At 36.6% G+C, this 26,431-nt stretch overlaps 4 protein-coding genes across 5 annotated transcripts; 3 read left to right on the forward strand and 1 right to left on the reverse strand.

The window, feature by feature from the left end:
- Positions 1 to 466: 466 nt before the first annotated feature.
- Positions 467 to 5,641, reverse strand: LOC126785426 (nucleobase-ascorbate transporter 4). The gene is made up of 14 exons (XM_050511118.1): positions 5,474 to 5,641; positions 4,498 to 4,595; positions 4,226 to 4,402; positions 3,983 to 4,083; positions 3,814 to 3,889; positions 3,563 to 3,622; positions 3,237 to 3,418; positions 2,643 to 2,739; positions 2,128 to 2,214; positions 1,981 to 2,039; positions 1,494 to 1,585; positions 1,253 to 1,330; positions 955 to 1,115; positions 467 to 847 (listed from the first exon to the last, which is right to left on the reverse strand). Exons 1-14 carry the CDS (start codon positions 5,565 to 5,567, stop codon positions 629 to 631), a joined length of 1,581 nt encoding a protein of 526 aa, XP_050367075.1. The 5' UTR covers positions 5,568 to 5,641; the 3' UTR covers positions 467 to 628.
- A 4,501-nt stretch (positions 5,642 to 10,142) lies between these two features.
- On the forward strand, positions 10,143 to 11,085 carry LOC126782409 (uncharacterized). Its single transcript, XM_050507649.1, has 3 exons — positions 10,143 to 10,326; positions 10,483 to 10,897; positions 11,034 to 11,085. The coding sequence occupies exons 1-3, from the start codon at positions 10,143 to 10,145 to the stop codon at positions 11,083 to 11,085; spliced, it is 651 nt and encodes a 216-aa protein (XP_050363606.1).
- A 2,037-nt stretch (positions 11,086 to 13,122) lies between these two features.
- Positions 13,123 to 14,420, forward strand: LOC126784489 (cysteine-rich and transmembrane domain-containing protein WIH2-like). Its single transcript, XM_050509953.1, has 3 exons — positions 13,123 to 13,270; positions 13,412 to 13,601; positions 14,036 to 14,420. The coding sequence occupies exons 1-3, from the start codon at positions 13,219 to 13,221 to the stop codon at positions 14,079 to 14,081; spliced, it is 288 nt and encodes a 95-aa protein (XP_050365910.1). The 5' UTR covers positions 13,123 to 13,218; the 3' UTR covers positions 14,082 to 14,420.
- Positions 14,421 to 18,804: 4,384 nt separating this feature from the next.
- Positions 18,805 to 24,747, forward strand: LOC126783211 (telomere repeat-binding factor 1). Of its 2 annotated transcripts, XM_050508630.1 has the most exons (7): positions 18,805 to 18,934; positions 19,543 to 19,729; positions 19,829 to 20,043; positions 20,699 to 20,783; positions 21,554 to 21,637; positions 23,126 to 23,476; positions 24,442 to 24,747. In XM_050508630.1, the coding sequence occupies exons 2-7, from the start codon at positions 19,580 to 19,582 to the stop codon at positions 24,454 to 24,456; spliced, it is 900 nt and encodes a 299-aa protein (XP_050364587.1). In that variant the 5' UTR covers positions 18,805 to 18,934; positions 19,543 to 19,579; the 3' UTR covers positions 24,457 to 24,747. The 2 variants fall into 2 exon arrangements, with proteins under 2 accessions (XP_050364587.1, XP_050364588.1); XM_050508631.1 differs by lacking the exon at positions 24,442 to 24,747 and having other exon boundaries at positions 23,126 to 23,506.
- The last annotated feature ends 1,684 nt before the right edge of the window (positions 24,748 to 26,431 follow it).

Genomic DNA, 26,431 nt, shown 5'->3' on the forward strand with positions numbered 1-26,431 from the left:
CTTCCAAATATTTCTCTCATATGTGGAACTTAAGAGTCTGTTGGCATAACTGTCTATCTAAAGTCCGGCAGATGTCTTTTCGATGCAGTCATATATTCAGAGAAGGAAATTCGGTAGCTGACAGAATGGCCAATTAGGCCTACCAATGACTTTTTTACTTGGTATGATAGCCCCCTTAGTATGCTCATTAAGTTCTTACAAGCTGATTACTTGAGATTTCCAAATTATAAGTTTTCATAATATGATTATCTACTTTTTTTTTCCATTGGGTTTTCTTGACAAGGTTTTGGTCTTGCCCCCGTGCTTTGTACTTTATTAAATAAATATTAAAAAAATTTGGAAAAAAAAATCAGCAAGGGAGGCCAAAACCAAAAGCAACTAATATTTTGTTTGCAAGTTTGCAACAGTATCACATTCCACAATAAAAATGTTCTCCTGATGACATATCAACTTCAGATATAGATATCGGATAGCTTGATAGTTTCCAAGCTATTACTACTAAACTTGTAACATTATCTGGCCACCCATAACAAAAAGATGACAAGCTTAGTATCGAGTTGGTCTCCCATATATAATGCTCCTATAGATATCTATCTATTTTCTCTACACTTTGATTCTCCTATTAGTGTCACACCGAAGGGAAATGCCTATTGAGGTTGTATGGAAGTGCATAGAACTCTTCACTCCTGGTATCTGTGTCAAATTTTCTGAACTTTCCCCACCAGTGTCGGCCACTGTCTCGCCTTGTAGAATTGTGTCCACGGCCCATGGTGAGGTCACAGAAGAAAGCAACTATAATTGCCACAGTTGCAGCAGATGAGAAAATTACTTGCACTATGTTGTTGAACTGCAGGTGAAGAGAATCAGTATCAAGGCATAAGTTAGTAGGAAAAATTAGTAATTCATATCTTAATCCAGGAAATTTGGAAGATACTTAAAATTTGATAAACTCACCCAGATTTGATGTGTGTGAAGGGGGCCATGACCAGATGTTAAGATGTAATCATGAAAGTACTGAGGCACAGAAAGACCCATGAAGAGAGAAAAACCAATTATGAACTTTGACCTATAGCTGTTAAGGTTGCAGAACTGCAATAAACCAAGACCAGCTGAAGCTGCACAACCACAATCAGAATTTCCACTTAGATGATATATTTGAATGAGCATCCAAAGTACTCTGAGACACGCATAAAAAATCAAAGTTTAAGTATCCTGTGATGATCTTAATTGACACAAGAAAACAAAGACCTACCAACATAGGCATAGAGAACGCAATACAAAGCTGCCACGATTGGAAGTGGTATAGATGCAAGAATGGCCCCAAACTTTCCTGTGAAGAACAAAATTGGTTACACCCTTAGATCACCTTATAAGACAAAAGTCACAAACATTCTAAGTTTCATGCCTTCAATTCTTACAAGGTAAATTAGTCAGCTCAGTCAAATAACAATCAGGATGATTTAGGTGCTACATCTAATATATACAACACAAACCTAATATGGAGAAGAAAAACATAAAGCCTGCTGATATTTCAATTACCCTTCGACTTCCGATACGTGTCAAACCCAACAAACCTGCATTTTCACTGAAAAGAATGATGTTAGATCAGTTTTCACACAATCAGATGTTATACTGGCTTCCTCATTGATGATGCTTTCTCTGGAAAACAAAGTTCAATGCCGACAACTAGAGGCAAACAGACTCGATGACCATTGGGAACTTAAAACATGACCAACTCATTTACTTTCTACAGAAGTTAACTCAAATTTGTGCATTTACAGGCTTTCAACAAATCGACACCTTTGTACTGCATTGCTTTTTCTGTGATTAATAAGTAATGACAACAGCTGCTTAAAGTTCTAATTACTGCACTAGCAACATTGGATATGCGCATATAAGCCAGGGATACAATTTACAAATTGATTAAGAATCTTCCTTATTATAAACAATGTTAGAAATGGACCAAATAAAAATGCTTACACTGATGCACTTGAGCCTGTTAATGAGCCAAAGATGCCACATAGAAGAGTGCCGATGCCCTGAAATATTTACTAAACAAGATTACTTTCCAACTAATAAAGAATATTCACAATTAATTGCAAAGATGTGTCGTTAACCACTTTTTACCTGCCAACCTACACCTCGGCTCAGAACAGAAGGTGGTGGAGGGGTGGCACTCCCGTATCTTGATGCTGCAATGAATACACCTATGGACTGCCCTCAATTGAAAAGAAAAATCAGGCATCAACAGAAGTACTTAGAAGTGACTATAATTTTAGTTTCCTCAAGATCCATTAACAAGGATGTATGGGGGGTATATGGTGACCCATGAGTTGGCTAAGTTTAAATCGACTTCAAGGAGATCTTGCAGTTGGGGGTTTTTACCTCAGAAAGTGATAAGCTCTTTCTTATTATAGGATTTGTAAATTTTTCTGGTTTCATTTTAATCAAAGATCTGACATTTCTCTAGAAACAAAAAAATTGACAAGGATGTATAGTATATTTGATGCATACATGATACATGCAACAAGCGAACAGCTCCACTTTCAGAAAACACATTTGAATGCTTTATATTAGTCTCAATTCTGTATTGGGTTATATGGCACAGTAAACAAAATCAGGATTGGCTTTCCAATTCTTACCTCAATTATGGCAACAAAAGCAGCAGCCATTATTGCAAAAGTATCTCCAGCATTAAAATGCGGTCTCCCCCATTGGAATGGATAGGGAACCCTTAACCTGCATATGGTGTAAAAAAACAGCTTAGGAATAATTTGAAATGTCATATTATCATTCAGTAGACTGCAAGTCTGCAATCAGACTTTTAATCAATAAATATTTGTGTGACAGTGTTAGAAGAATACCAGACAACCAAATATTAAAATAATGGATTAGAGTGGTGGGAATGTTTATAAGTCTATAATTATCATATCTACTATGTTAGGATTTTTGTATTTCGATAACTTCTCTATCACTTAACCCAGGTCATAGAAACAGTTTGATCAGTAATATCATCTACACCATTGCCCACAAGTTTCTTTCCAACAAAGAAAGTTGTTAAAAATTATTCTTTTAAACAATGATTGCAATTCAGTTTCTAGCAACTAATCCATTAACATAAAGCTATGAATGATTGAGTGACCATTCCTATAACCCATGGAGGATCTTTACACTATTAATGCAGGTGCTTGACAAATTGACTGCTGGACTGAGATTAAGGTGGAAATTGAGCTTACCAAGGAGCAGCCCTAACAAGCCCAGAACGATCGGTGCGGCAGCTAATTTGAGTTCTAGGAGATCTATGATTATATGCACCACCTGCTGTCAAAATTACTGCATACACCCATACTATTGCAACAGTGAATAGTACCGCAAATCGATTAAATATTGGTATCTTCAACTTCATTGTGGAGGCATACTGCAGTACCAATGTCAACACATTAGAATAAACCTCAAGTTAAGAAAATACTTAAGGAGAGCATGTTATATTCTACAGTAAAACAGCTACATAAGAAATTAAAATATGACTGGAAGGAAAAAAATGATCCAGTATGTCACACACCTGTGATAGAAGAAGCAGTATAAGTATGGCCGGTAATCCAACTTCAATACAATTTGCCAACTGCAACCATCAAGCACAAATTTTAATGCCATGATCAAAATCGATGTGAAAGGCATAGCAGAAACCAGAAACCAGACATTCACACTTTCAAGATTAAAAAAAAAATAGTATTCATGTAGATCTCTTGGTGGAAGTTTAATCTTTATTCACTCAAGTGATTGATAGCACAATGGAAACTTCAACATGCTTACCAAAGGAAAACCAAGTACAAAGAACCCCAGTCCAGTTAGAGTCACTAGAGGAACAGCAGAGAGAGGACTAAGAAACCTGCACCAAACCAACTGAACAGTCAAGGCTTTCCCTAAAGAAACTAATAACCACGGATCACATATATCAGATTGCTTTATTGTTTCAATCCACCTCCCAAATATTCTGACAAACCCCAAAAAGCCAAGGATCATTTGAAAGAATGAAGAAATTATAAGCGCTCCTTGTATTGTTGCCATAGTTTCTCGGAACCTCTGAAAAAAAAACAAAATCAAAGAATCCAACAAAGAAAGTTAGTGCAAACATGATCACATAACACTTTTATGTAAACACACATTCTGCCCAACAGTCCAAAAGAGTGGGAGATAGGAGAGTGGCATATTGGGTTAAACCAACCTGGTGGGGGTCTATGAATATACTGAACCTCCTGGAATAAGCTATGGAGATAGCAGGGATGATGAAAGCATATGAAGCTCCCATTACCACAGGAAGACGAGTCCCAAACCAAGTCTGTAACAGTGTGTTAATGCCGGCGACAAAGAGCACAGTGTCAATCACTTCTGCCTTCTCTACCTATTAAGATAAAGATAAAACAGTGTCTGAACATTAAGACTGCAAAGTTCAGTAAAGAGCTGAGAAAGAATGTGCAAGATTTTTGAAGTTCTTACATCACCACCACCCATTATAGGGACAAGCAAGATGGGTATGAACACAGTGGTGCCCAACATGACCAGAAAGTGCTGAAATCCCAGGAGTATGGCTTCCGCTGGATTCATACAAAAATGCATTATGCATAAGCAATAAATGATAAACATCAAATTGAACGACCACTAATCTCCATGCTTTGCAAGACGAGAATCATTAGAGATTCTAAAGTCAAGAAAGAAAGTGGAGATTGAGATGCAGGGGAGAACATTGTTAAACTAAGAGAATATTGCAATAACATAATATAAAATTGGAACATGCTAGCCCCTGTTATTTGTTTGTCAGAAACACACAGTAAAACGGAACAGAAAGACAGAAACTTTGAAGAGCTTAAAATGAAATCCAGGAAGTGAGGAAACAAAAACTACAGGGGATGGAGAAAGTCGATAGGACTCTCTCTATATAGATTTTGGAGAAGAACTAAATAGCAAACTTTAGACTGTTATATGAGGTCCACTCTCATAACATGGGTTCATCTGTGTTCTCAGAAGATAGAACCCATTTTCTGGGTTTCAAACTGACAGTTTGACACAACTAAAACAAGAATAGAGCACCCAGCACAAGTAATTTCACAAACACACAAGTACATTCAACCCAAAAGAAAGAGGAAAACTAAAAATTTAGAGAGACATATTTTTGTAGACACCAGAAGAGTGAGAAAACATAAGGTGATGAGAAAGTTGATGGCTTTTATGTGCTTAGAACAAGACCAACATCCACACACACAAACTCACTTTGGGACTTTTGAGTTTTGAGGAACAGATATAACCCAAGATGAAACCTTTGAACAAACCCAATTTCCTTTGCCACCAAGAGTTTTCAGTGCACCAGACAGAACATAGTTTACATACAAATACACACGGAAAAACCCAGCACAAGTACACATTGTCACAAAAACAGGGTAGTGTTGTTTCATGAGAGAGAGAGAGAGAGAGTTACGCCAAGGAGGAGAAGAGGTCATGCAGAAGTCGACTCCGGGAAGTTGCTCCTTGACCGGATGTGGCTGGAAGTCATCGGCTTTTGGTGCCGCCATTGCCGGAGGGAGAGAGGAACAAAAAAAAAAGCAAAAGCTGAACTCTTTGAAATGAGCCTCTGAAGCTCTGTGGTTCTTTGCCTCTGTTTATCACACACAGACAGAAATGAGTACAGAGAGAAAGAGAGAGTAGTACCAACTGGTGTGACTATGTATATACAAGAATTATGGAAATATTGATAAAATGGAAAAGAGAGAGATGAAGAGGAATTAAGGGGGTGTTTAGGCAGAAGCGTTCTGACTATGATTCCAAGACCATTTTACTTCTCCTTCACGGCTTCACTGCCTCAAATTCTTGGCCTTTTGCTTAGCTACATACAAAAGGTGTTCTGCAACAAACATAGGTTTTAATTGGTCTCACCTATCGTCTCTGTTTTTGTTCTACCATAACGCTCATTTCTGTTTATGATATCAGATACTTTTCGAAGAAGTGATTTTGTTTGGAAAATGATTGCATTCAAAAGCACTTCTTTAAGAGTTTCCATAACCTTGTTGTTCTCGTGTATCAAGCTTAGCAATACTCCAAATCTCTACTGAAGGAGCTTTTGATTGTCATGAAAACTTGTAACAATTTCAAAAACGATGTTACAAATAAATATTTGCACTACATAATTGTGAAGGATGAAGCAACCCATAATAACACCGGAGAGATGGTAAAATTGTACGTTATTTAGAGTTTTGAGATGTTAAAAGTTGTAAATTTGTAATAACTTTAATTTCCGCATTCATTTTAGAGAAAAAGAAAACCTCGCGGTTTAAAATTTTCGCACCGAATACCATTTATCTGGCTGTACAGATATCGTGTGTACATTGCATTAGACTATCAAACTTTGAAACAAATGTATAGTCTGATGATAATGTAATAAGTATGCCTCAATTGAAGAAAATGTATCAAAAATAAATTTTCTGATTTATTTACATAAATTTATTTAGTGTTTCATTGGATAATGGAGAGTATTTTCATGATTCTCATTATGGGTTTCTATTGTGAAGGTGACAAGCCAGAATCATATGAAGTTCATTCTTAAGTTTTAGTAATAATGTGGTTGAAGACTACTCGGGAGAGCAATAATACTTCATTGTACTCCTTTAACAGGTTGTGACAACACACAGCAAAGCCGGCTGCAGCAGAGTTGAACAGCAGCAGGAAGCCAGCAACATATCTCTATGTCAGAAAGACTATCAAATTTTAAAATTGATTTCCCTTGTTCTTATTTTCTCATAAAGACTCCCAATATCAAGAGTAATCCAACATACCAACCCAACGAACACAGTTCTTCACTAAAAAAATGTGTGTTCTGTTGTTTACATGACAGTAAATATTTCGTCGTAAACCTTATAAGTTGCACTAAACAGCCTTCAAATCCCTAATGTACATGATGGCAAGTACTAATTCGTCGGGAGAGTAAGACCTTATAAGTTGCACTATACAAGCCTTCAAAACTAGGTTTTGAATGGTCTCTCTTACTCAAGAAGTTGCATAAACAGAACATGTATTAGCTAGGAGTTCCGCAACATATAGGAAATACGGGGCATGGTAGAGAAACACAAGAAGGCCAAAAATGCAAATGATTAATCCTCTAGTCGATGTAGTGGTTGATTTGGTGCCATTGCCAATTAGGCAATACTTGCAAGAGTGGTCTACTTATATTCTTGGTTGGTTTGACAAAGGGTACAACAGCAATGAGTTACTGACTAGTCTTTCTGTATAAGTGGGATGAACCTGACTCCATATTTGACTGTAAAAGTGGTTGAAATTCTGAGACTTTGATTTGGGTAAGGAGCAAGTAATAGAACCACGGTCAATATAGGTTGTGCCTACCAGTGCTCCTTTCCTTTGTTGGGTTAAACTTTGGTGTCATTGGTGAGCAATGGTCCCAAAACAAACTATGGAAAATTTTCAGCTACCAAAGACATTAACAATGTTCATATTTACTTACCATTGATTCTAGAACTTAAATTAGCAGTTGAAACCATTAAGGCTATCGACATGTTTGCCCAATCGATGTGCTATATATATAGGCCCTTCCACTAATGGATTTTTTTTTTTGTCTTTTAAAGGGATAACTCATTAATCAACTTTTCGACTACATTTCAACATCTCCACCGATCAACTTGTAGGGTCTAATGTGTAGATCACTCCTGTAAACTTTCAGCCAAAATGGTGATCTTTAAGGTATCAAACTTGACGAAAGTAATGGACGCACCAAATTTGTCAAACCTGAACCGTTCATGATTATAAGTTTAAATCACAGTTTGAATGTCTTAAACACATCAATTTTGGTTGAAAATTGTACATAAATGATCTACACATTATACTCTAAATGTTGAACGGTAGAGATGTTGAAATATGATCGATAAGTTAGTCAAGTGACGAATACTTATCAAAAGTCATAGAATGAAAGGGACACCAATGTGCATGCAATCCCTTTACAAAGACTCTCGGCGCTCTTCTTCTTTACGAGCTCATGCATGTACTTAACTTTTGAAGATCAATTTCACTTATGCTTGATTTATGTTTCTCAAACGTAACTTAATCTCATCTTGCATGACTAATTCGATTGTGGGATGACTCGAGAAATGGTAAGGAAAACAAAAGAAAGAGAGCTTGCTTAACTACTTAATTAAATATATAAAATACCTAAGATGAAAGATAGATTTATTCTTGTTCAGACTGTTAGACATTCAAACATTCAACTACTACACTTCGAACCTATATATTGGTGATTCCTGTGCTTAATGAGCTGCTACTTCAACAGAACAAGGCATGCCATAATTATCCTTGGATTGTTTGCCATCCAATGGCCGTGTGAAATGCTCATATATATTCCTTCAAATTGATTCGTGATAAGTATGTGTAATTTTCTTATCATATAAAAAAAACAGTCGATCGATCTTCTCTTATTTTTCTTTTCCAACTTGATCAAGTCAATCAAGAAATTTCTTAAATAATTAGCATGAAGGAGGATGGTGTTAGGTATTAACTACTTAACTAAAGTCATCCCTTTTTTTAAAACCCTACTTCTCCATTGTTTATGTTAGATTCCAAGAGTCTAGAAGCCTTCTAATTGTTGCAAATATATGAACTATATGCAAAGACTTGGAAGTTTTCTAATCGTTTTTCCTGGAGCATATTTGGTGAAGTTTCGTCGATGGGAACCACATTTGGCAGCTAATAATATATCAAATAAGATGGCTAACACGTAGTTGACTACTATTTTATAGACCGTGACTGGTGTACACAAGTGGAGATCGATCAAATCTAAGGTTCTAAAAAGTGCTAGGCGGTATGCAGGTCCTAGCCCCTAGATGGTTAGGCGGCCTTCTAGGCGGCGTCTAGACGGTTTTGAATTATTAAATATTTATATATATATATATATATTTAAACTATTTTAATGATTAAAATATATATAATGATGTTTAATATTAATTTTAAAAACACTTAAAATAATCTAAATTCATATAACTTAAGTAGAAAGTCCATAAAAATATTTGAAGAAAATATAAATAATGAAACAAATGCAATAATACTAAATCTCAATTTATTTCTCTCCAAATTATTTCCTAACTCATTCAGTATCGGACTCAAACTTAATATTCATATTTTTTTCCTCTTCTTCTGTTGATAAGATTCAGTTTTCAAAAAATAGACAAAGAGTGAGAGTTGCGGCCTCTTTTAGTTGTTTTTTTAATGTCAAATAACGGTTGACCGCTTAGGACTAAATAGAGCCAATTAGACCACCTAGGACTGAATATGGCCGTCTAGACCGCCTAGGACTGAAAAATGCCGCCTAGGACTGAATAGGGCCGCCTAAGACCGTTTAGAACCGCCTAGGCGGCCGCCTAATTCACAAAACGCCACAGATGGCCGCCGAGGCAAAAAGCGTGGCGGTGGGTGACCTCCTAGCGCCTAGACCGTTTTTTAGAACATTGATCAAATGTGAACTTTGGAACACCATCTTATTAACATTAATTTTAAACAAAAAAATGATCAAAGGTTGATCAAAAAAATATATTTACGTGTATGTGAAACTGTGAATTGAAAGTATGTACCCGTAAAGCTTTGTAGGTTCTACCTATAACAATTGAACTCCATCTAGATCTATGAAAACTAAAATCCGAAATCGTAGGCAAATGAAAACATGTTATCCACAATCTCTTTAGAAGATTTAACTAAATTTTTTTGAAGCAACAAAGTTAGTTTCAGACATTACATGGTGAAAATGAATACACGTAACTGGGAAATGAACAGATCTTTACTGCATGCACCAAGAAAAATGGAGCTCATATCTGAATCTAACTCTGCTTTTCCTTAACAAAATCCAGTTTACGTACGTACGTAAAAATTGATTTAAATTACAGATGTTTGTAACCTATACACTTCGTACTGATTGATTTGAATACATCCCCTAGATTTTGGATATTCTGGAAAACAAATCTATCTCGGTTCATTGCCCAAGGAAACTCCAATTCTCTTAGCTTTTTATTGCATCAGATTTACATATATAGGTTCTCCGATTCTACGATCAAACAATTCGTTGTAGAATTCTATCAACCAAGAACACCAAAAAGAAAATGAGCGATCAGAACCAGCAACAACAACCGCCTCCCGCTCCTCCACCACCACCACCACCACCACCGGCTCAACAGCCTTCTAATCAAGGTGATCCTCCTGCTCCAGATGCTCAACAGCCTTCTGATCGGGGTCTCACTCCCCCTCAACAACAACAACCACCTTCTGCAAGTGCTCCTCCTCCCGGTACATTACAAATGTTCCCGTTTTGTTTTCGATTCACGCTGTTTATCTCCCAATCAGCTGTGTTGTAGAAAACGTACATGCATTAGTAATAAAGCTTGAAATTATAATTTTGAATATGTTTTGGTTCTTGATCTGGTTTTGTAAATAATGGAATAGGTTATCCACCACCGCCGGAAGGATATCACGCAAGAGAAGACACTTATCCACCGCCGGGGTATCCACCAGCGGGATATCCTCAGCCAGGATATGCGCCGGGATATACTTCACCACCCCCACCACCTCAAGGCTACCCACAAGAAGTACATGCCAGCAGAGACGCTTATCCACCACCAGGGTATCCCCCACAAGGGCATTATTCACCACCTCCTGCAGGGTACCCTCCCCAGGGTTATCCTGCTCCAGGCTACCCTCCCCCGGGATATCCTCCTCCTGGATATCCGCCACAGGGATATCCTCCTCAAGGTTATTCACCCCAAGGATATCCTCCTCCCCATCCGGGACCGTACTATGCCGCGCAGCCCGCCCGCCCTCCACCCCAAGCAAGCAGTGGCATGGGTTGTTGCCAGGCCTGGTATGGTAACTAAACTTGATCAAATGAAACTTAGTTTGTTCTTGCACTTCTTGCTCAAGATGAAACAGTTATAATTACTGATTACGGTTAAGTGCATAAATGTCTAAGATGTTTTCCATGTTTATAAATGATGCAGTTTGGCTGCTCTTTGCTGTTGCTGTATGCTGGATTGTTTACTGGATATGTGAGACAAGTCTACTTTTGTATGATGTACAATGCTGGATATTAGGGTTAATTGACTTAATTGCACTTCCATGCATGGCAAAGGAGTATGATAGTGCGAAAAAGCAGTGTTGCTTATTGATTTTGCATGGTTTGTCTGTGGATAATGAGGATAATCGTAATATATATTGGGTCGTAAAGAGCTGGAAGGAGGAAGTATGTTCTTGAGTAATAATATATATGTTGTGTTCCATCTTATGGCTTGGATAAAAGGAGTACTCAAGTTCATACTGTTTCAAGATATGTAAATAAGCGTACGTACGTAGGTGCCTAGCAAAACAAGATAAGAGTATTAAGCATACGCAGGTGATCGAGTTGTTGCTTGTAAATTCAATAAAATTCATCTGATCCTGTATACATCATGGTTTTGTCAGATTGGGTTTTGATTGAATGATCAATAATGCTCGTTACGTTGTATATAAAGATGCTTGTTGTGTTTAGTAAGATACCCCAATCAAATACCATTAATCAAATGTATAGTTTTGGTGCTATCTGGCTATCTTCATCGTTTGCATCATGCATGCTAGCTCTGTCTATTACGTACGGTGCATGTTTGCATGGATTAATTAGCCCCGAAATCGGGAATAACGTTAAGTCAGATGCTTTTGCCAAATACATAGAACGTACAAATCTCTCCTATTGATTCATACTGTCCATGCCACTACCCATACATTTGATACAAATTATGATAATTGACTAATTGAGGTTGAACTATTAAGTGCCGCGGCCTTGGGGTGAAATGAAAAATCGGCCCTTCTGGGCATATTGGGAGCTGAGCGGCCGCGGCTTCTCTACCGCGAGCGACAGAGATCGACCACGACACAGCCACGCAGATGCTGCCCAAATTAGTGGCAGAGCAGGGATTAAAAAAATTTGGGTACAAAAATATCAATAATATTTAAGATTATAAAAGAATGTCCTATACCCTTTATTTTTGGAAAAATACTTGTATCCATATTATTTTAATACTTGTATGGACTCATATGTTCATACCCTCTCTTATTTTTATATTTTTAGTAGTGTGATTTCATAATGTTAACAGTTCAAAAGTTTAATTGATCAATAAAAATTATCTATGTAAAATATGAATTGAAACACAAATCATTTGTTAAGTCGATTACATCAAACAAATGAACGATACTTATAAAAGTTAATAGTCTCATAATCGGTCGTCTGTTTGTTTGATACAATTGACTAAGCAAACGGTATTTGTTGGCATTGACTTTTTACAAGTGATCTTTATTGATTAACAAAACTTTTAATGATTAAAATTTTGTATTCACAATACCAAATGTATAGAAACAAGAGGAATTTTGACGCACACGTCCATATTAGTATGAACACAAGTATTTTCCTTATTTTTGGGTCTTAAGTTCTGTACCTAAATTTTACTATACCGATCTTCATAACTTTTATCATTATTGAAATGTTCCGAAATGTTTATTAAAATTCTATTTTTAAGACTGTTGATATGCTGGTACTTATTTACCATATTTTGATCCAAATCTAATACCAACTTCATGATGGAGCTAGCGCATCCATTCAAATTGATTTAAGGGTTGATGATATCTCGACCAGATGCCATTGTAGTTAATTATGTTCCTATACAATTTGGTTGCTTTCGTTCTTACAGAAGGTGTTGCATCTCTTCGATTTGATGACCCTTACCCTAGTCAATTTCTAGTTATAAGAAATATTTTTTGTAATAAAGTTATAAGAAATATTGTTGGTAAATGTTTAACAAACAAAAAATTCAAGTATACCTGCTTCTTGTGTAGTTATTGAAAACAAAAGAAACCTTCCGCCAGTTAGAATATTTCTGCCAAAAACAAAGAACCTCCCTTGGTTATCTTGGCCAAAGCAAAAGGTGAAAAAACCAACTTCCAATCCCATCAACGTCTCCTTGCGGCTGCTTCAGTTATTAAAAAAAAAAAGACCAAGACCCAAAATAACGTATTTAAAACGACAAAAGAATGCCCACTCGCACATTATTATACAGCCTGTTTCTCCCTTAGAGCTCTCCCCATCCTTTTATTGAGTCCTCCAGAAGCAAAAGACTTCATCTTTCACCACACCATTGATCATCACCTCCAGAAACCATGAGCTATTACAACCAGCAACAACCCCCAGTTGGTGTTCCTCCTCCTCAAGGTATGTGATCGATCGCTTTCTCTTCTGTATTTTATTCAGACCCCATGATCTTAGCCAAGTAGTTGATCATCAATGAGTTTGCATTGGTTCAATTCTGACATGAGTACGTACATGGACTACATGCATGTTCTGTTTGATTAGGTTATCCACCTGAGGGATATCCCAAAGACGCTTATCCTCCTCCGGGGTATCCCCCACAGGGCTATCCCCAGCAAGGCTATCCTCCGCCTCAGGGATATGTCCAGCAATACCCTCCTCCCTATGCTCCCCAATACGCTCAGCCTCCTCCTCAACAGCAACAGAACAACAGCAGTGGATTCATGGAAGGCTGGTATGTGAATATATCTCTCTTTTTCTTTCTCTTTCTCTTCGTATTTGGGTCTGAAACCGAGTTGAGTTGGGTGCTGACTCAGATCTGGGTTCGTCCCCGATCAGCTAAAGTCCACTTTGGCCGGAGTCAACTCGGAGTTGTGAAGCAGTCAAAACACGATACACGAGGTAGATGGGAATAGTTCTGGTCTCTGACCCTGCCCTGGGAAATCATTTTCCCACAATACCCTTATTTTTTCGTGAGACTGTTCAGAGATCTAGGGTGTGTTTAGTCTTTTTGTTCATTTGGTTGTCAGATCGATGTTCTAGGTCGTATGTTCTTTTTCGATGGCTTTTAGCTTTAGGTCTCATCCGACGGCAATTATTATTTGTACTACTCAATTGTTGTTTTTAGTTCTGACTCTGTTTTCGGAATTTTGGCGAATGTTGGTGTAGTTTGGCTGCTCTGTGCTGTTGCTGTTTGCTCGATGCTGTCTTCTGATCGGAGATTTGAGTCGACGAGATTGAAGGCTCATTTGATCGGAGGATTTTCATCGTGTAGAGTTTGAGTCCAACCCATATTGGGTTGTCAAATTCATCTATCTGTTACAGAATTTCATCCTACAATATTGTCAAGGTTCTGTTTTTTGTGTATCATTAGTGTTCTTCATAAATGATATGAATAAGTTATGAACTTTGGCTTGGAAGTTAGAATGTTTCATCGGTATACTTGTTATTATATATGGCCTGGTGTGTTGTATACAATTCTCAACTAGGATGTGAATTACTTGTTTTTGGATATTGAATGATTAAACTTGTGCAAGAGCACATTGGACAACTATTATGTTGGACCTTTTCATATAGTTTTTGCTTAGTTGGCTAATTTGAATTCGATGCTTTTTGGCATTATGAAGAGCTGGATGAATATGTCTATTTTGATTATTGAGTAGCCTCCAAATGGGTTTTCACGAGGTTTCTCTGTGAAGTACAATATTGAAAAGTACTATTGATTGGAAGACTTTCGAAGCGAATTTGGCTTTGTTGCGTTCTTCATTATTGAATTTTTGAAATCACGAAGATAGAGACATACAAAATTTCCTAAAAAGAACAATATGATCTCATGCATATGAGTTTGGAAAAAGTTTGTACTTCCAAAGGTTGGGATGGAAACTTTTACAACAAGGAAATGCAGATGATAAAAACAAAGATTGTGTAGAGACTGCAACATGTACTTCGATGATATGCTAATAAATGATAACATGCATGGATCACAATTATGCCATTTGAATGTTTCAACTAAATATTCGTAGGATGTGCTTTGCCAAAATATAAAATGCTCCTCGGATATGGAGTACTTAATGAATGATCAAAAGATAGCACCATATATATGGTTGGATTTTGCTTGTAGTACGTATTCTCTCAATCACATACCGCTAGCTAGCCTTGGAAACTATAGAAAGAAACCCAAGTAGAGAGAATCTATCTCAACTGAATAATGCGTAGAGATCGATCATGGTTATCTTGAAACAATTAAATTCTGTAATTGTATAGAACAGTGGCGGATCTAAGGTTCAAAAGTTACCCGAGCAGAAAAAAATTCGTAATGTAAACTCTTGATAAGGCTGAAAAAAATTACATGTAATGACAGTCATATACTTGTAGCTGAGAGAAATTGTACTGAGAAACATATTTAAGTGAACATACCAAATATTATGAATATGTGACTGAGATAAGATAGTTGTTGTGAAACTATGAGCAAGAGAAGACCACTGATCAGCAGAAAAACAAATGGATTTGGCATATTTTTTCCAGTGTTGGCACTGTCCATATACATATCTTCCTCCATTTTCAAAATCAAGAACAAAGCAGTAGCAAATTTTTTTTTTCAATTTCAAAAGCTTCAACACCTCCATGAAGTACTGGAGCCTCTAGTATATGAACCAACACAACTGCTGAATCTACATATGCTTGGTCATAAGTAAAGCTGAGATAGTGATTAATAAACTCAAACATTATAAACCAGAAATTAGCAACATTCAAAACAGAACACAGGAGATAACGGGCATCGAATGATGGTCTAAGCTCAATCTCTTGATTGTGTCTCTGCAACCCAACATGACAAAACTCAAGAACATGTGAAAGTATAGTACCAAATCGTAGAAATGACTGCAAATTTTTCTATCAAATCATTTCTCCACTAATGCTTTCCGAACTAGCTGAAGAAGAAAATTAACCAAGTTGTTGTCAGTACTAGTAACCAGTAGGGAGTTCATCAGCTGAGTAGGAATAATGACTTTAGCAGTATCCTGTCTTAAGTAGTCATGCACATGGCTACACATTTCCCAAAAATACTGGACCTTTTTATTTCAAACTTTCAAATGAACTCTGGAGGAACACAAACAGAAATCTTGCCACCGAAAGTTCAAACAAACATGTAAAATACATCACAGAGAGGAGGCACATTCTTGCTCTTGCATGGTGCTCATTGGTAGATAGTTCTCTACTTATATTAGCAACGCCTTGATCGAGCTCATTAATTATAATCACCAAAAAGAAATGCCAGAAAATTGGTTTAGTTGTCTAAAGCCATGGTTCCCAAAGGTAGGCAACATCGGGAAGCTTTTTGGAAACTGAAGTTGCAATACATGATTATGAAGAGCACAGTCAACATCCAAGATCACACGTCTTCAGCTACCACACACTATATTAGGAAACAATCTCTGAATCAAATCAAGGTTATGAAGAGCACCACTCTCACTCTCAGTGCACTAAGAATACCAACATCCACAAGCTATAATGTCTTATAAAGTTTGCATGTCGATAAAGAAAACAATCAGAACCAATAAATGCTAGCTGCTGTTACCCTCAAAATCAATATCCTTAGAACATAAGTGCCTTGCAGACTTGAGCTCATAAACTCTGAATTTAGGTGTACATGATGCAATGAGGAACTTGGGTTGATAAACATCAGAACTGAATATTGTCTTCAGTGTGATTAACCAAGTTGCTAACTTTAGCTCAGAGACCTCAACTGTTTGAGTGGATGGTGGGTATCAGAAGGAAGATACATGAAAACCCAGAACTGAGACAATGTAAAATGCTTGTCATTTGTCAAAATCTGCCCAACGGATATAGCACATTAAGGCCAGCCTCCAAAATTTTCTCCCAGCAGCAGCTGGGAGAGTTGTAGCATAGATCCGCCTCTGGTATAGACTACAAAAACAAGATCCCAATACCATTCACCTTTTCCATATCTCCTCGAGCTCTCCTTCTTTTCTCCTCAAGTGGGTCTTCTTCCGCATCTCATCGAAGCTTCCAACATCCACAATTTTTCTGTACCTCCTTTGTAATCTTAATTTTTTTTTTGTGTAATTGTCACAACTATGCTTAAGTAATTTTCTTTTGTTAGGGGGAAGTTTGAAGCCCCAATCATGTGACAAACATCGTTTAGTTAATCAGCGCCTTCGGTGATATGCATATATCTTCGGTATGTCATATTCTCTCAGAGTTGCTAGCTTAAGTTCTTGCTTTTATGGTTGGCGTAACCAAGAGGGGCAAGAAATGAGTAGCAACATTTTTAGGCGTATGGCCGCTGTCAAAATCAATCATTGCCTTAGGAGGGAAAATGATGGCTTCAAGTCATCAACATCTATATTTTGTGCTCAATATAATCTATCACAGTCATTGTCTCGATCTAAAAGACAAACCAAGATGCGTGTTCCACCTTCCCTCCGGTAAGGAAGATTTTTGGGAACTACCCGAAAACTAGCGTGAAGTTTTAGGATGTCTAGTCCATTGATACCGTATGTTATCAATATCCTCTAGGATAGGGCATCGAGGGGCGTGAGGGATACATTGTCTAAACGAGATATTTCAACAAACGGTATCTCAATTATCTCACATTATAAATTTTAGTATCTAACATTTTAAAATTATCATATTGGTATCTCAAGTTTCTATTTCAGTATAACTTTAGTTTTTTCAGTCAATTAATACCGTTAGTAGTTTTATTTTCCACCAATTTTCAGGGGTAATTCCATCATTTTGTTTCTTACTAATTTCAATGTTTATTTCCCTCCAAATTTATTTTCTATTTAAAAAACAAGTTAATCAAGAGATTTACTACCATTATTACAAATAAGAAGTTCGCAATTACAAAATAAACCAACATATATTTCATATTGATATGTTCATCAACCAACAACTATAATGTTATAATAATAAACTCAAAACCTCTATCATAGGCATTTAAATGTTTCAAAACCAAAATAAAATGCTTATATAACACTTTGTTTGAATGATAGAAAATGTTGGCTATAAACTTGTAACCAAAAAAAGAAAATGCCATCTATAAACTAATTAAAAGCTAGATTTATAGACCAAATCATTAGCAAAACAGTTAAACCCATATTATTTTCAAACTTCTTATTTGTAATGGTAGTGGTAAATGAATGGTGTTCATTAATTTTGTAATGAAATGATATGTATTGATTAATTAATTAATTTATCTTTAAATAAAAGTTAAATTTGGAGGAAAATAAAAACTGAAATCCATGGGAAATAAACTTACAGAATTGCTCCTAAAAATTGGTGGAAAAAAACCTATTGACAATGTTAATCGACGGAATGAACTAAAATTAAACTGTAATATAAAATGTTAAGTACTAAAATTTAAAATGAGAAACAATCGAGGTACCGTTCGTTAAAATCTCCATTACTTAAATATCTAAACCTCGGAGTGGCCTACAACTATCTTCCATATATAAGACCATTTAGAATAATATCACATGAAATATCTATCGAGAGCTCGTAGTAGACTTACTAGCAAGAGTAGCATGTTAATCTATGAGCACTCATCTGCTTCTCGATCGGTAAACATGCCTAAGAAGAATAAAACTAAAATCTTGCATGTACTACCGGCGATCAAAAAGAGTATAAGTACATCTAAATTCAAACAAGTCTTGCTCCTTGGCCAGAGCTGCAGCCACACGAAGTCTCCGTTCATTACATGTCACGTCTTCAAAATCAGAAACACCTAAATAAACCGCACTGAGTTCAAACGGCTCATAAATTACGCAATATATAATGAGAACTTAAAAAATATCAGAAATTCTTGGAACACCACGTGGCAAAATAAAACCGAAGTTGCACCGAAATCCTGTGCTACTCTCGGTTGGCAAAGTCCATCCCTCGTGTCGCTCAGTAAGAAATCCCAGGTGGACGAGAAAAACGGCAACTGAAAATTTCAAATCCCAGAAAACCCAAAATTAGGGTTCATATCACGGAAAATAAAAACCCTAGAAAACAGAAGAAGAACAAAGTTAAATCATCGGCCGCCTCACTCTGGCTTCTCTGGTAATCACTCGCACCCCTCTATTTCAATTGTTCGTTATTTTCCTTGCCCCAATTTCAACTCTTTGTGTTTGGATTCGTCAAATTCCGTGGAGATTATAACATGCAATTAGTCAAATTGAATCGCTTTGTGCTATTGTTTTGATTAATCTCTGAGGAAAGTTTAGGTTTTTATGTGGGAGACGATGATATTGATGATTCAGCGTTTGAATTTTGGGCGGAGGCTTTTAGGGTTTGATTTTCTTTTTTGTGATTTGTACGAGAGGTGAATTGTTTATGAGATTCTATAAAGCAATCAAAAAAAATTTTTTTGGGGAAAGTTTTGATTTTTATTTTGTTTTGAGGAGATGGTAATTGTGAAGAAATGAAGGATATTTTGAATTACATTGTAAGATTAAAACAGCTTATATTTGAGTTACTTGGAGTAATAATGAAAAACTGTGTTTTGTTTTAAAAATTGCGCGGTGGAAACTTATTATAGGTTAATCTTAGTTTTGATAGAATGTTATGGTTCTTTTTAGTTGTTCATTTATGGTTTTTGTATCTAATGACTGTTAAGATGTTTGGTTGATTGTGTATGCTAATGTGGAGTGGTGGTGTTTTTTTGGCAGATTGATAATCTGGAGGAATTCCTTCTTGTTACCGTCTATGGGCGCTCCTAAGCAGAAATGGAATGCGGAAGAAGAAGCCGCCCTTAAAGCCGGGGTGGTTAAACATGGGGCTGGAAAATGGCGGACGATTCTTAAAGATCCAGAGTTTGCACGCATCTTGTATCTTCGATCAAATGTGGATCTTAAGGTACGAAGTTTGTTGATGCTTTGATCTGTTCTGTACTATTTATGATGGATTGCATTATAGTTTAGTCTTTTACACTGATTTGGTTTTGATGGTGGGCAGGATAAGTGGAGAAATTTGAGTGTCCTCGTAAATGGATGGGGCTCCCGAGATAAGTATAGGACAGTCACTAGAAGATTGGCTCAGGTCCCAAAACAGGAAGATAGTTCTATGGCTCTCAGTGCTGGTCAAAGCGATGAAGATGCTATGGATGCTAAGCCTATGGCAGCATCTAGTGATTCACAGCAGGTTTCTGCTCCAAAAAGATCCATTGTGAGGTTATGCAGCTCTCTTTTCTTTCAGTTTTGCTTCTTTGATTATTGAATATTTAGTGCTGCATCTTTGTCTGTATGTCAGTCTCGTTCATGGTAGTTTTGGTGATTGGTTAATTGTCCGAACTTGGTCTCAATATTGTTTATGTTCAAGAACGGATGCCATAAATGATAAATCAGAAGTCTATCTAGAATCTGTTACAACTTCTATCCAGAGAGTTCAATCTTTTTGATTTACAGGGTTGCTAGACTGGCAATCTTATTGTGAACACAGAAAATATACAAGGGATTCTGAAATCATCCCTAAATGAAATCACTGTTTTTTACATGTAATATCTCATGAATAGTTTTTGATAGATGTGAACATGAAAACACATCTATAGAGTATGTTTTGGCTCTTATGGAGCTGTTCAAGTTCACCTGACACTACTCCTAAGGACTAGGAGACAGTAAGGATTGAGCTCGAAGCTCACGGAGAATACTACATTAACTTTTTCTTGTTTGTTTCTTCACTTCTGTTGCTGTTATTATTGTTCTTTTACTAGTTTGTCATCTAAATTTGTTGATTATAGGTTAGGTTATTTGCTTTGAGATGTTTCCTGTTATAAGTTCAATGTTTGAAACATGCTGTAATCTTGAGCTTTAATTGCTATGCCTGCAGGTTGGACGATCTTATTATGGAGGCTATAGTTAACTTAAAAGATTCAGATGGTTCTAATAAAACAGCTATTGGTGCATATATAGAGGTACTTTCTATGTTCACAAACATTTGGTGCTTTTAGTGTTCCCTCTTCCTCTGTCGCTTCACTGTCATAAGCTGAAACATCATTGTCACAAGTTGGTATTTCTGTATGCCCTATCAGATGGTAAACCTCTCTAAAGGAGTTCATGTTTCTAAAATTTGATACTAAAATTCACTACTTATTTTTTTTATATCATAGAATGGGTATTATTTGTTATCCTTATAATGTCCTAGGAAGCATCAGGGTTGGGTAGAGATGGCAGTTGCCCGTTCTCATAGTTGGCGCCCATGATCTCCGCTCTATATTTATAACTTCTTCTTCTTGGTCCTCTTGGATATGCCTGTAGTTATGTGGGCATCCTGGACTGCACACATAGGGCTTGAGGTTGTGGACATGTTAGAAAGTCAGTTCATTTATTTGCTTTTTTTGTTTTTCATCATGTTGTCTGTGTTTTTGGGACCTAGTGTGAGTTTCTGAAAATAGATCCCTTTCCCCTCCAGACTCGCAGAAAAGTGTAGAATGATGGGTGCAATTTCACCAAGTGTCGATTGATATCATTGGAGATAGAACTAATTAAAACTTTTCTTCCCCCTCCCAATAAGAATAAACCTTTATGTAAGATCATGGTTGAAGAATGTGGCCTTCGTATTCTTGTTGATGTCCCAGTTGTCATTAGATAGGCTGTATGTAATTTATTTTTCTTTTTAGTTGTAGAGTTATGCTTCTGCATTAATTTTGTAGCCTTTAGCTTGTTCTAAGCTTTCATTTTGCAGGAACAATATTGGGCTCCACCAGATTTCAGGAGGCTGTTGTTGGCAAAATTAAAATTCTTGACAGCTAGCGGTAAACTGATTAAGGTAAATTATTCATCAATATGTGGTCTACTTATGTTTTAGCAATGTCCTGTATGATTCACCTTCATATTAGATCATTGACAACCTAATTAGTCTTTACTTTTGTGAGCAAATATTTTATGACCCGTTAATGTTCATTGAGTTGGCCGGTTGTCATTACTTTTTTTATTATTTTTGATAAACAAGGAGGACTATTCATATATGGTGCGCAAAGTATTGAAAATTTATGAGAGATAGTAGTCCGTTTAATGTTTAGTGGACTAATGATATAAACAGATAGATCCCATCTATCTAATCCATGAGAAAGGTTAGTGTTGATTGTGTGTGGAGAAACTTTTATTCTGGTTGAAATTTACATGAATTGCAACTCCAAGAGTAATTAAGAGTTTCTGCAGATCAAATATCTAAAATACTCTGTCCTGGTCATTTACCCTAGATGTTCTCTCTTTTTAACTACTTGATTGGTCTGGGCGCACGATAGACTAGTGGCGGATCCCAGGATTCAATGCCTGTGGCTGTGTGGGCTTGAACTTTGGTAATGAATAAATGTATAGTATATATAAGCTATATCTAGATGCAGAAATATAGAACCATACTAAACTCCGTCTAATAGCTACTTACAGTAATTATAAAGATATTTTATATGACCTACTTATATTAAATTAGAAAATAATTCAACTAAACAGATTGGCAGAGATAGCTTAAGAGAATAATATGGCCTACAAACTTAGACTAAAAATCCATTTAAAGCCACACAAGAGGGAAGTTCATTGTCCAATTTTGGAGAATTAAGGTTAGAAACAACAAAGCATTGAAAAATTAAGAACTAAAAAAAAAAGCTGAAAGAAGGTGAGAATCCAAAAAATGAGATTCTTGGCTAGAAGAAGGCTCTGTGACATGGACCCCAAGCCCGGTCGGTCACCCGCCTAACAGATGATGAGTCTGAATTGGTATCCCATTTCAAAAGTCTTTTCTCATTATTCACCAGATTGAACTGGGGTGGCTTGTAGTTGGTGTTTACACTAAATCAAGCCTACCAGGTCGTCAATGTTACAGTGAATACCCATGCTAACAAATATAACTAAGAAATCTTGGTGGGGCTTGAGCCCAACCAAGTGTCTACCTTGATCGGCAACCAAATGTCTACCTAGATCCGTGTCTGTGATAGACTGGTACTTCCAAATTTGTTTGTTTGCATTAACAGTGTTCTCAAATCATTGCCTTGCACTGTTTTGTTGTACCTTCTCCCTCTTGTTTAGGGGTGCTATGATTGTCTGCTAATAGGGTAGTTATTTGAACCTGAAATTTGAACTGATGCTCTTCAATTTTGTAAGTTTGTTAAACACTTGGAAATTATATGCCAATAGAACTTCCGTTGGTATTGTTCTGCTATAGTGGAATGGTTGTATTGGTACTGTTCCTATTTAAAGGGAAAATGTCTTAAAGAGTTGGACTGTTTATCTTATTTCTTTTTTATTATTGTCTTCACAGGTAAAACGAAGGTATAGGATTGCTCCTACTCCAACATTCTCAGAAAAGAGAAGGTATTCTTCAGTGTTTCCGTTCGAGGGCAGGCGGAGGGTTTCCCCAAGATTTGATAAGGATGATGGTACCATGCTTATGAGAACCCAGATTGATTTAGAGCTAGCCAAAATGAGGACCATGACATCACAAGAGGCTGCGGCAGCTGCCGCTCGAGCAGTTGCAGAGGCAGAAGCTGCCATAGCAGAAGCTGAAGAGGCAGCTAGAGAAGCTGAAGCAGCAGAAGCTGATGCTGAAGCAGCACAAGCTTTTGCAGATGCAGCAATGAGGACACTAAAAGGAAGGAATCATGCAAAGATGGTAATATCTGCATAATATAAATTCTCATATACTGAATCTAGTGTCTAGGATTGAGTTGAGATGCTTAGTTTTGTTGTTTTGATGATAATTTTTTACTTTTAAAGTGGACACTTACATCAATTGCTTAGTTTTGTCTTACCGACAGTGGACATAAGATAGTTGTATTTAGTTTGGATTCTTCGATGAGACATGTGAGCCATTCTAACAAATGGTATCCTTTTAGGGCTGTTACCTATTGCTAAAATATAAAACCATAAATATGTAATTTTTCCTTTTGGGTTTACAAAAAACTAGTGTTTCCTTGCTTTTTTTCTTCTAAAATATATGAGTTCATAAAATGTTTAGACTGTCACTGTAGATGTGATATGCATCTCTTTGTTGTCAATAGATCCATAGTCTATGTGATTACCTGTAAAGTCTGCAAAGTCTCACTATTTCTCCATTTTGAGTTGATCCATCTCTGCTGTGAAACATATTTGAAATTGTTACTAAACCACCTGCAATATACAATTTACAGAAGTTAATGTAATGTAATATGTCTCTAAATCTACCTATAGTAACTTGATATTCCATTGAGTTTCTGTAAGGTTTATAATTCTCATTATACTTAGACGTCTGTCTGCACACACACATTTTTCGTGTCTCCAAATTCATCTATTTTAATTTGATTATACATCGAGTTTCTTTAAGGTTTATTTTTCTCATTCTTCGACATCAGTGCGCTTACACAATTTCTGTTTGTTAATGTGTATATAATAAGCAGTAATTTGTATGGACATGTAACTGTCATTGTAAAAGTAGTCATGAATCGTGATGGCTTTCAGCATACGTTCACCTTTATATAACTTCCTTTTCTATAATCTTGGTATTTGTTCAATAATAGTGTATAGGTATCAAGTTGGAATACCTTCATTAATCTTTACTTTATCAAGTGTGTGAGTCATATTCTTGTAAATCATGTGCAGATGAGTCGAGCCTGATGATGTTCAAAGAATGAAAAGAGCGATAGCCCCGAAGTTTTGTGGAAGCATACCTAGACACAGTTATTCACTATCTTGTAAATTATGATAAAAGCCTTTTTGGCAGTGGTAGATAAATGTCAACGTCCACCTATACTAGCAGATATAGATGAATGTGTTTGTCTGATTAGTTCATTGTACGATGGATTCTCACTTGTGATCAATCTGCTTCATGGTGGATTTTCATTCTGTTTGGAAATTTAAAAATGCACCGCATCCAAACATCCCAGCTTGATTGGTGATAGAATTGTTGGTCTAACTCAGAATCTGGCTTATACTTGATTGATCTGTTTCCCTGAGTCTTGGAGATTAAAATGAAGGTGGCTTCTGCAGTAGAGATGGTCTATTAACACAGAAGGGTGTATATGTTTTTTCCCATAAGCCGTACACTGTTACTCGTATGGTAGCCAAACTAGCCATGTACTGTCAAAACTAGGTGAACATTTGAAATTTATAGTGAATCTTGTGCGGGAGACCAGGAAAGATCTCTAGGTTAACCAGCTAGTGTATGCTTTCAATTAGTAAAACAGGTTGACATGCGTTCAAAGTTTATAACATTTTTCCTCCGTAAGACTTGCATTAGAATTGTGTAACATCGATGTGTACGACCATTTTAAACGGATTATAGTCGAGGATAAATCAGGGTATTGATATATGCAATAAGAAAAGGACAAGAGAGTAAGAGACAAGATAAGGAAAACCACAATTAAATACCAAAAATGTATAAGTTGCACAGCAAAATGGTGCCCCAAACGCGAAATTCTCAAGTCTGGGTTATTTATGAAGAATGATTTTGGTGATTTATACTTGATATAAAACCCATGGAAGCTGTGTAGAAGAGACAGATTAAGATGTTCTTATTTTTCATTACCAAAGCTGTTATATATACACTTGCCTATCTAGTTAAAATCGATCTCCCACGTCATTGAACATCTTTCCAAAGATTACGAAGCCTAGTTTAGCCTTTCTGTCCCACGAGTTTCAGTGTGCCTAGTCAAACAAGTAAAGACATGACTAACCTGATCGGCAAAAGGGCGAGTGACCTAGTGCCATAGCAAATGCGATTCGAGTGTGCCTAGTCAATCAAGAATTAGAATAGAATAATGGAGATCTCCCACTAAATTACGATAATAGTGTCCAAATAGGAGTATTATCTCAGGCTTTAGCGACTGCTACTCTAGGAAGCACGGAAACGTGCATACACCCACGTTTCCCGCTTTCGAAGCGGAACCACTCCGGAAACGCGCCAGAAACGCCCGAAAACGTACCGGAAACGTGTTTCCAGAAAAACGCAGTGGAAACGCGAGTTTCTGAATTAGAAACGCGGTGGAAACGCGAGTTTCCAAAAAATAAAGGTTTTTTTATGTTTTTTTTATTTGAGATTTTGAGTTACTTAAATTAAATTTTTTATTATATTTATTTATTTTATAATATATATATTTATAATTTTTTTTATTTCGACGTTTCCAAAACGTACCCGCTTCCTAAATTTTTTGAAAAACACGATTCCGCGTTTCCAAACGTTTCGCTTCCACGTATCCGATTCCGTGCAAAGCTGCTACTAAACCTAGCCTTTCTCTTGATAGGCTTAGGTTGTTGGTTGTGGAGTGGTACCTCAAAAGCTTATTATGGACGAGAGGAGTACCACCAAAGCTTATTTACGGTTTGAACGTGGTACCTAGCTACCTAGCTCAAAACCTGGTACGTACGGCCATTCTGTTGTTTGCTTGTGAGATGCAGTTTGTGATTATGAAAATATTGCTATAACTTGGACTTCCTCATTTTCTTCTTGCATTACAATTTCCGTTTTCTCATTTGGTGCCACTAAAAGGTGGTTATTAAATTATAATAATTTCCGTACCTATAGAATGAGTCGATCTTCACTTTGGTTCCCATAGCTTTAAATTTCTGAATCGTGGACGTCCTATATAGTCAC

This window comes from Argentina anserina, chromosome 2 (genome assembly GCF_933775445.1).
Source record: "Argentina anserina chromosome 2, drPotAnse1.1, whole genome shotgun sequence".
Classification (NCBI taxonomy): Eukaryota; Viridiplantae; Streptophyta; class Magnoliopsida; order Rosales; family Rosaceae; genus Argentina; species Argentina anserina.